The sequence below is a fragment of the Montipora capricornis genome, chromosome 3, assembly GCF_036669925.1.
Source record: "Montipora capricornis isolate CH-2021 chromosome 3, ASM3666992v2, whole genome shotgun sequence".
In the NCBI taxonomy this organism is placed as follows: Eukaryota; Metazoa; Cnidaria; class Anthozoa; order Scleractinia; family Acroporidae; genus Montipora; species Montipora capricornis.
The window spans coordinates 65,005,912-65,016,311 of NC_090885.1; the positions used below are offsets into that span (position 1 = coordinate 65,005,912).

The window sequence follows — 10,400 nt, forward strand, 5'->3', positions numbered from 1 at the left end:
CGATTACCGAACGTTTAATAGACCTTTTTCGATATATTAAAGCTGAATATTAGACAGTTGATTTGATATTTCAAAAATGGCCTATTGACTAAGTCGGGTAACGATGATTGCAATGTGTTTACCTGAAAGTCCCAGATCTTCTGTCCAAACTGTTTTCGTTCATGAGTGTAAGGGACCGTGCAATTGAAGCAGCCCTGAGCAAGCCCAAGCATCTAACAACATAACGATAATGATCATCACAACAACGATAATCGAGATGACTAGAGATTATATGAAATCAATGAACTAAAATTAAATCGAAAGTTGGGCAATGTTTTTAGCCCATTCTTGTTGAGCAGCGTCCTTTGCAAGTCAGAACCTCCAGACTGCAAGAGTGGCGATTAGCTAGGCCAGTTAGCTCATTTGCTTAAATAAAATGGCATCTGTCAATTACACACCTGCGCTCCAATCCCAATGCGTCCTTCATTCAGGCACTCAATAGCGTACTTGTAACCATGCCCGACCTGTCCAAGGACATGACTTTCGTGCACCTGCCAGATTGAACAGCATGAAGATAACGAAAACTTTTTGAATGTGCAGCTTGGTGAGTGAACATTAGGCTGATTTAGCAATAGAACGGCAACCTCAGTCGACAACGGGAGAGCGCGCGGCATAGCCTGGATTCTACTTTAATCCGGCCTAATAATTACGGACATCTTGTTTGCCCGTGCCGTCCCGGGAAGAAAAATTTTAACGCCGTATCCCACAACCACGCACGGCCTTAGGTGTTGTTTCCAAACTCCCTGCGGTATTGCCATCGCCAAAACTCAACAGATCATTACGTGTCTACCACATTTCCTGTTACTGAATGAACATTCAAGTAGACCCGACAAAATCTAACCTCGCCTCTGCCATGCTGAGTTCGAAAATAAGGCCGCGTGCGATTGTGGGATACGACGTTAAAATTTTTCTCCCCAGTCCTCCGAATTACATCACCAGATCACCTGGTCGTCAACTGGTGTTTCCGTTCTGTTGCTAAATTAGCCTATTAAGGTACCAACACTGCTGTTGGCAAAAATTCAGTAAAATAATGATACAAGCTCCATGACATCAACATGTAAACCCTCTACAGGAAGATGGAATATTAAGCGAAAGTTTCTAGAACCAAAACCAAAGTAATTACTTTGGCCAATCAAAAAGGACGGAGACAATCCAGTAAACCAATCAAAACTTAAAGTAATTACACGTAGCCGACACAAAGTGCGGGAAATTGTGCACCCGCAAGCCACGATTGGTTATGGTTTCAGTTCTGATTGGTTGAAAAAGTGGTGCGAGAACTTTGAACCAATCACTGAGTGTAGTAATGCAAAACCAAAGTAATTCGCTAATTACTTTCGACACTCAATTGAAAATCGCTCAATTTCATCTCTTGGTATTATACGATTCAAAAGCACTTGTTATCAAAGAATCCTTATTGTTTTTAAAGGGGATATACAGAGCTCACTTCAACATCCAGTCTGGCTTGAGATGATGAAAATGTATGTTTTGATAAACATGAGTGTCAGTTTGTAGATACTTGAGCTAAAGTTGCTTGAACAAAAATTGCAGCAAAAGCTAGTTTATATCTTCATTTTCTTCTGTGAGCAGCAAAGATTAGGCTACTTTGTTGGTACATCACATTTCGCCTTTATTATATAAACACCAATGACATACCAGGTGATAGTCTGTGAGCAAGCTCTCTTGTGGGGTGGGTGGGTGGGTGGGCGAGGAGGGCTAACCAGGTGAGCTTTCACACAAAACATGATATCTTTACACATGAAAGTAACTTGTTATCTTCACACATGAAAAGGTCACCATTGCTATGATTACACAATGAATCGTTGCATTGTTCTACAGTAGCACTACAAAAAGTATTAAACTGAATGGTTTACAAGGCTGCTGCCTAAGAAAATTTTAAAGGGGCCCTCAGAACTAAACGCTGAGAACTTAGGAGCCCAACATATGAAGTGAAAGGTGTTGCTGTGAAAAATTAAGGTGCCCAGAGCTATTCTTTGGAAGCCCCAGGCTACCGGGCTCCTGTTAAGCAACAGCCTTGGGTTTGGTATTTCATTGGTGTTTATATGAGAATATCCTCTAATATCACTGCATTAACTGGTGAAGTACTCAAATGGTATGACTAGAGTGTCTGTGCAAAGACAATCAAGAGGAGTTTTTCACCTTAACATTATCAAAGTGGACTGGACACGTTGAAGATGCTCTTATTCCAAGCTGCAAGTATAAGAAAGAAAAACGAGATAAGCAAAAACCAGTGTTGAGTAAGTGGAAATGGATACCTTTTAAACACAATCTGCTGGTAAAAAGGGCAACTACCGGTTCCAGTGACAAACCTTGTCTTCCTTCTTTCCAAGTGACAGCCCTTCTGTTTCTCTGGGAACTATAAATGTTGTAATTCCTTTATAGCCCTAGGGTTCAACAAATCATACACTTAAATGTTTGTTTTGTACAGTTTTAGAAGTAGGAGTAGGGTGCTTAATTAACCCATTCAACACTGGGAGTGAGACTTGGCAGATTTTACTCTGTCTAACATCAGATGATTTTACTCGCCAACAGGAAGCGTCCTAGGGAATTTGAGGTGTGCAGGCAATAATTTTGAGCCGCTCAAGGCAACTGGAAGTGGACTGTTTCCTGTTTAAGTTGTCTTCACACTACCACATTTATATTGTATCTTTTCACCAAAAGAGACGATTAGTTTGAAAATCTGGGAGAGACAACAGTGTCCTGGCATGCAAAATGTCCATTTCAGGTTTCCATCCATTGCTCAAAACCATCTTGTGCTTAAGCTCTCTAGTGACTTGTAAAGATGGATGTTGCCTCAAAATCAAACTGATTAAAAAAGGCCTTCTATTTTCAGCTCAAGGTTGCTTTCTTGCACTAGACTCAAAATAATTAGTAAGAAACTGAAGGGAAAAAAAGAGGAAACAGTAATGTCTATACAGTGTTCCAAAGAATCTTGACCTTGTACGCATGCAGAAAAGTCCAATTTATTACCTTTTCGGGCGCAGCATTAGCAAACACAAGATACACCCCTGCATTTTCAGCATTTGTAATCCACATTTTAGAACCATTTATCACATAATAATCTCCATTCTTTTGAGCTTTTGTTTCCATTGCAAAGGCATCACTTCCAGAACCAACCTCGGACAGGCAAAAACTTCCTACCTTGAAGAAAAATGTTAATTCAATCAATTTCAAAATTACCGGTAATGGATTTTTTTCCAAATTGAGGTCTTAAGGGTTGGCGCAGAGGTGAGTGTAGCCTGGAATCAATAATTCCCAGAATTAATGCCGTATGTAGGTTGAGTAGGTTAATATTATTATGTTATGGCTCACAATCCAAGGTGGTGGTTCACAGAACTTCATAGAAAAATAAACTAGTTATTAACCCTTTCACTCCCAAGAGTGACACTTACAGATTTTACTCTGTCTAACGCCAGACGATTTTACTCATCAATGGGGAACCCCACAGGAGTGAAAGGGTTCAAAATCAAGTTATTAATTTTGTGGTGACAGGGGTGACTCAACACTTCCAAAACAAGAAAGAAAGATTTTTTTTAAAGACATTGCTCACGACAAACACAGGATTAGTCTTCAAGATAATTCTGAGGAGAAGAAACATACCATATTCTGTGCTAAAAGAGGCAAATACTCTGCTTTTTGTTGAGCTGTACCATATTTCCTGAACAGTGTGACAATCAGTGTATTCTGTACATCACACATCACACTGACTGCTGGATCAATTTTGGCCAGCTCCTCAACGACAAGGCAGGACACGAAGAATGAAGAGTTTGTTCCTCCATAATCTGCATCTATTTCTATTCCCATGAGCTGAAATGAAGAACAGACAACTGATCCATGAGAAAGGGCTTTATAAGAGAAGGCTGCTAGCAGTCCCTTTTAAGTCAGTCAGGCTTAAAGTGCCTATGAAGTAAAATATATCTTTTGCTTACTTTAAAGACCTTTTAAAATGATGAAGAATGGTGTTTTCTAATTTAGAATATCTTCTCTCAATCCAGAGAAATACAATTTTTTGTTCAAAAATAATATTGATGAAGTCACAAACTGTTAATGTAAAGTATAATTACTTCAGAGGAGAATGCCACTTCAGTTTCGCCCACAAGTTACTTTAAAATATCCTGTATTTTTTTCTGATTCGGAAATGTCATCAGTTATTATTTCAAACAGGTAACTGTTAATTCGCCAGATCCAAAAAACTTGCCCAGCTGCCCATTTCTCAAAGTCCCAAAAACTTTTCGAGCCTGAAAAGACATTTGTGAGGCTGCCAACCACTTATTCAGACAGGAAAGTCGACCTTTTAACATGATTTTAAGGTAACAAAAAGGAAACTGACTGTGAAGTTTGACGACTCAAAGTCTCTTTGCTCTTGAGATACAAAGGGAATTGTGAAACCCAAAAAAGGCTCATAAAGTTTCCGAACTTTCTGGTCCCAGGCCGCAGGCGACAATAGGCTGCAAGTAGCCTCGTGTTTTTATACATGTAGAAGCATAAACATTTTTAAACATGTCGACCACGTGGCCGGAACTGAATATTACTAACCCCTTGTTCAAACATTCCTCTGATGATGGACTCATCCATTTGAGATTTATGGTCCATTTCCGACACCAACGGCTCTATTTTTTCAGTAGCGAACCTAGCAACTGAAGAATGAGGAGGCTGCGTCAATTCTTAAATTTTTCTAAGTATGATCACTAACAAAGTTTGAGTGGGACAATGAGAAGTAGTAACCCAAAATCCTTCGTCAAAAAGTAGTGATGCTGCAGTGACAAGGTATTGGTAAGGCAAGTCCTCCATCTCAGGCCAGGAATGGTGGTTTTGAGGCCTGACTCTACCATTGCATTAATTTGACAAACTAGATACTTTGCAAAAGATTGAAGTGATCCTTGCACTTAACTGAACAATTTATCTACTTTTAAAATTTATTTTTCAGGTGTCTATAATCAGAAACAATTATTGTCTCTGATTATAGACACCTTTAACAACTGCCTCGCAAAGTGGAGGTTGGGTGCCTGAGACATCCAGGAGCTTCCAGTACTGGCAGCCAGCTCCCAGATGGAGACCGCTCTCATGGCTGGCAAATCCAGGCAACCCAGCCATGAGCCCCCATGCGGAGGGAGAAAGCAGGCACCCGTCACACTGATAAAACAGTGGAAAGAAAGGGAAGGACAGGGGAGGGGAGACAGCCTCCAAGGAGTCCCCACGCTCAGGAAAACGCTAACGCTCAGAAAACGCTGACTAAAACGCCAACAAAACTGCTACAACGCCCTATGGACCAAGAACATGAAGAATCCTGGCACATGCGAATATCTAACAAACCACAGACCGTGAAGGTAAAACTTGTGCTCCTAGTTGTTAACTCGTTAAATTGCATTTAACTGCATGAAAAATACAGGTGAAACCAATGGGATTTCAACCCATGACCTCTGCCATGCTGGTGCATTGCTCTCCCAACTGAGCTGTGAAGCCACACAGTTGGGAGAAGGTCAATTAACTGGGCTCATGTGTTCCCATGAAAGGACTAACGAATGAAAGAAATGTGCATATTTGAAGTGCTGGTTAACGACGAAAGATTGAGGTGATCCTCACATTTAGCTTTTCAGAACCCGTATTTCAAATACACATTTCTTTCATTAGATACAAGTTTTCCTCAGATTGTAATGAACAAGATGTCAGATGTTATCCCTACTGAATGAAATGAACAGATGTATTATTTTTCCAATGGAGATGCAGGAATACAGTACTTGTGAACCAGGATCATCTGAACCTAGTTTAAAATTATGACCTAGCTCAAACGAGTCTCCTATTTAAGCAATGGAACACAAGTTTCCATGGTTTATTTAAGCAGTAGACCACAAGTTTCTATGGTTTATAGGCTGACAAACTAATGCGCGATGTTGGTAGAACATGAGAAGAATTCGTAAATCACGAGCCGCAGGCGAGCGATTTTTAAGAATTCTTCGAGTGTTCTTCCAACATCCCAAGTGGTTTATCATGCCTATAAACCATAGAAACTTGTGGTCTATTGCTTTTGTATAATAATTGACCAATCAGAGCACGGGCTCTGATTGGTCAATCAGCTATGTTTTATTGTGCCAGTAAACTCAAGGAAAAATCGCGCGTCTTCTGAATTATTATATAAAAGCAATAGACCACAAGTTTCTATGGTTTATAGGCATGATAAACCACTTGGGATGTTGGAAGAACACTCAAAGAATTTATTACTAAATCACTCGCCTGCGGCTTGTGATTTTCGAATTTTTCTCGTGTTCTACCAACATCGCACGCGGTTTATCAGCCTATATACCATAGAAACTTGTGGTCTATTGCTTAAATATAGCTCAGTCATAGAAGATCCAAACTGTCTAAGTAATCAAAACATCATACATGTAGGTTCAGCTTAGGACTGCAAAGGAGCCCTTGGGTTTTTTCCGGGTTTCCCCATATCACTAATGAAAAAATTAATCTATTTTGGACACTGCCTCATACAACCTCTCTTTGCTGTGATGAGTGTCTACCTTGGCAAACAACCTCACATCATGTCAGACAAACAGTTCTTCTCTGAACATTATTTTTCTAAAAAGGATAACTTTTTTTCAGTGAAGCACACATCCCTGCTTTTGTCATCCATTATACAAATCTTCCTCACTCTTGAAGACTTTCACCCATTGACTCCTGGGAGTGATACTTAACAGATTTTACTCTCCCTAACGCCAGACAATTTTACTCGTCAGTTGGGGGTGCCCTGGGATGCCTGATGAGGGGTGAATGGGTTAAATAGGCTAAAAATTGAATTTAACCATGCTTTATCAAAACATACAAGCCATGAAAATGGCTACCATAGGTAGACCATAAAATGAAATGCTAATTTAGACTCTTCTACTTTTAAAAAATCTAAAATAGTACCATTCACTTCTTGCACAAATCCCATAATACACCTCTTTTACTCCCCAAAATTCTGCATCTAGGCATTGTTTTCGACTTCTCTTGGGACATTTTCATGTCCCAGGAGAAATTGAAAACGATGGTTATGCAAAAGTCTTGGGGGGTAATAGAGGTGTATTATGGGATTGCGCAAGTAGTGAATATTAGGAAACCTGTCAAGAACCAAAGGAAAATATGTAATTCATATTGATATTAGAGCAATTTTCAATAGAGTGTCGCAAGTACTTAGTGCATTGCATTGGTTTTGCATTACAGTGTACTTCACTCAGTGATTAGTTCAAAGTTGTCGCACCCCTTTTTCAACCAATCAGATGTGAAACCAAAACCAATCATGGCTCGCACATGCACATTTTCCCGCACTTTGTGTCGGCTACATGCAATTACTTAGAGCTTTGATTGGTCTACTCGATTGTCTCCGTCCTTTCGATTGGCCAAAGTAATTACTTTGGTTTTGGTTTTACCACACTCGATTAAAACTCACTCTAACCTTGCAATTTAATAAAATGATAAGAATCGAGATAAGAACCCAGCCTCATATTTGTATATGAATATGGTGTATTGTTGTATGTCCCCTCCATTAATTAACCCATTGACTCCAGGGAGTGAGTCTTAAAAGATTTTACTGTCTAATGCCAGACGATTTTACTTGTCAACTGGGGGCATTCTGTGAATGGGTTAAAAAAAATGATCATGATGAACAAACACTAAATTGTGATCGGTATTCTTAAATTGCTTGACAAAGTACCTGCATCTCTCATCATTTCTTCCTCTTCTGAGAGCACTGTTAATGGCCCAGGTATATAACATTTTTCAAAACTCTTTAAGTCTTCAGCCACTTTTTGGCTTAAACGACGGCCACACCAAGTGGGCACAAGGTGACTTCTTTTACCTTGAGTGATAATACCTGACAATGACCTGGCTGGTCTTGTCACTGATGATAATATCTGTGCAAAAAATAAAAACAGCAAATGAAAATCAATGACTTAAAATATATGCTTAATAAATCTCTAAACGCACAAGACAGGGTGTTCATTACACATTGGGATAATGGAGAATTTCCTGGCTACTACCAGAAAATCTCCAACTCATTTTCTTTCTTAGGAGAGCCAATAGAGCTTTGTCCTTTCAGACACTTCTCCAGTTACATTATCGTATTAATTTTTCAATCTCAGATATTGCGTATCTGGCATTCTGACTGGCTCACTCAATCTCAGTTGTAAACTAATATACCATAATGACCTTACAGAGAAACTGATTGCATTGGTCATTTTGTAGAAGCTGAGACAACATCCATGATCCTGTCATTCTTTAACTAAAACAGTTCAGAACTAAATGAAAATTTAATAAAACAATAATTATTCCATTTGCTCTGGTTAGATATGAGACTGGTTATAGCCAACTCAGCACTTCACGCCTCATTGGCTATTTACCATCTCATATCCAATTAATTATTCTTAATGCAAACCCTGCAAGGTCTGACATTCAAATTAAATTTCAATGAATAATTATTTGTTATTCATATGTTGCCAAACAGTATGATGGAACACCACAACTGAAACTCTTTGTTGATGTCAGGTTTTAATTTTCCAGAAATTGAGCTTGATGTGAATGTGACTGACAGGAGAAAAGACAAATCACTTGATAGATAGAGTTATCAATCAATTACGGATAAAAGTTTTTGTTATGGTGAACTTGCTGCTATGGATATAATTAAGAAATAAAGTAAAGTAATAATCATTTGGAAACAATCAGGCAATGACGTTCGTATGTTTCACAACCGAAGGTTAAGTTCATTCACTGTCGAAACGAAGGTTCTTCTGTGCCAGTGATTGGCAAATTTGAACATCACATGTATTGTTTCTAAAATAAATGGTGAGTACCGCTATTAATTTCAAATTTAATAGTCGCAGTCATTTTTTGTGAGAATAAAACTAAGCTTAAATTATCACAATAATCGGTGAGACCATGGATCGTGAGACCACTAATTTGTCATCAAAATTTAAGAAACTCTCACAACAACGAAACACTTCTTCCTTTAGCATGATCGAATTCAAAACCATCTCCCTTTTCCGAATATCTAAGTCAAACCAAGGAGAGAAAAAGAAAAAAGAACGAACCTTACAGAACGTAGCCATTGCAAATGACGTCTTGATGACTGATGTTGAACCGGGAGATGAGCATTGCATTGTGGGGCAACGAGACCCAGTGCTTCGGTGCAAGTTACGCAACAGGACAGGGCTTAAAAACGGCTGATTGGTCGAGAGGTTATGACGTAAAAAATGCCCCTCTCATGAAATGCGCATGCGTTCAGTTTAGAATTCATGATCTTTCCATGGCGTTCACTGTTGTGTTTATGCGGAATGCATGAGCATTTACGAAAAATTCTACTGTGCCTGAGTCGAAATTTATCATGTTGTAGATATCAGGTGAGACCTTGTAGGAGCTGCGAGGCTACCGTTGTAGATCCTGATACTTAGAACATAGTTTTGGGCTATTTAGTGAACAGATGGATATGAGGACAACACGTATTCTGTGTAAACAACCATGGTTGCGATTGTTGGTTGTGACCTTTTAATATTTGAGTGGTTTTTAGAAAAGCCATTTGTTATGAAGATCAGAGAAGTCTTTTCCATCATGAAGGAATGGATTGGTCGCATTTGCCTTTGGCGTTGTTTCAACATGCACAAGCTCCTTGGCTTGTCAGTGATAGATACGAGCTGTCTTTCGACAAAATCATTATCTCCTCCTTTGTTTGTTTCATCTTCTTGATTTTTGTCATCATCTTGATCATCGTCACTATCGCTACGTTCATCCTCGTCTGCAAGGTATCTAAAACAAATATTTATTGTAAAGTTTTTCTTGGTTACATGATTATAGTTAGCGCCTGCTAATATTGTTGAATTTTGATTCATGAAGTCACTTTGATTTTTCCTAATTTCCCTGCATTAAAAACCTCGAGGCTTCACGGACAGCTTACAATCGGTGTAATTTGTAGAAATAAAAATTGAGGCACATGTATGTCATTGTTTACTACTGCCACATTCTGCATGTTTCTGTAGGACTTCACCTATCTAAGCATTTTATTGCAATACTCGATAATTTGGACATTTACAATTAAATGTGCACGTTGTATCTTCTACACTGTAGCTAAAGTATATGAGAATAAACCATATTTTCATATCAGTAAATTATGTAGTTATTGTTGCTTTCTCTTTTTTATACCTCAGATTTTTGCAACTTTTCTTGGTTTCAGTCATTTTAATTGTTTTGTACTCTGGGGACAATGTGGCCATGTATGTTAATTCAAAAATTGATTAATGTGGTTCTTAATGTAAGAACTCCAGTATAGCTTCAATTGACACTCCTCCTCTATACTGTTTGATTGTACCAGTCTTGGACACGAC

The 10,400-nt window shown here is 38.8% G+C and overlaps 1 protein-coding gene across 1 annotated transcript in view; it reads right to left on the reverse strand.

Annotated features, from left to right (window-relative positions):
* LOC138043724 (short/branched chain specific acyl-CoA dehydrogenase, mitochondrial-like) overlaps positions 1–9,174 on the reverse strand; it is an 11,414-nt gene extending 2,240 nt beyond the window's left edge. The window contains exons 1-9 of the mRNA XM_068890137.1: positions 9,114–9,174; positions 7,742–7,940; positions 4,594–4,694; positions 3,658–3,864; positions 3,028–3,198; positions 2,367–2,441; positions 2,197–2,247; positions 438–530; positions 123–212 (exon numbers count right to left, since the gene is read on the reverse strand). Of these exons, the coding sequence (XP_068746238.1) occupies positions 123–212; positions 438–530; positions 2,197–2,247; positions 2,367–2,441; positions 3,028–3,198; positions 3,658–3,864; positions 4,594–4,694; positions 7,742–7,940; positions 9,114–9,131 (1,005 nt within the window). The 5' untranslated portion in view covers positions 9,132–9,174. The remainder of the gene's footprint in view (positions 1–122; positions 213–437; positions 531–2,196; positions 2,248–2,366; positions 2,442–3,027; positions 3,199–3,657; positions 3,865–4,593; positions 4,695–7,741; positions 7,941–9,113) is intronic.
* Between the last annotated feature and the right edge of the window lie 1,226 nt (positions 9,175–10,400).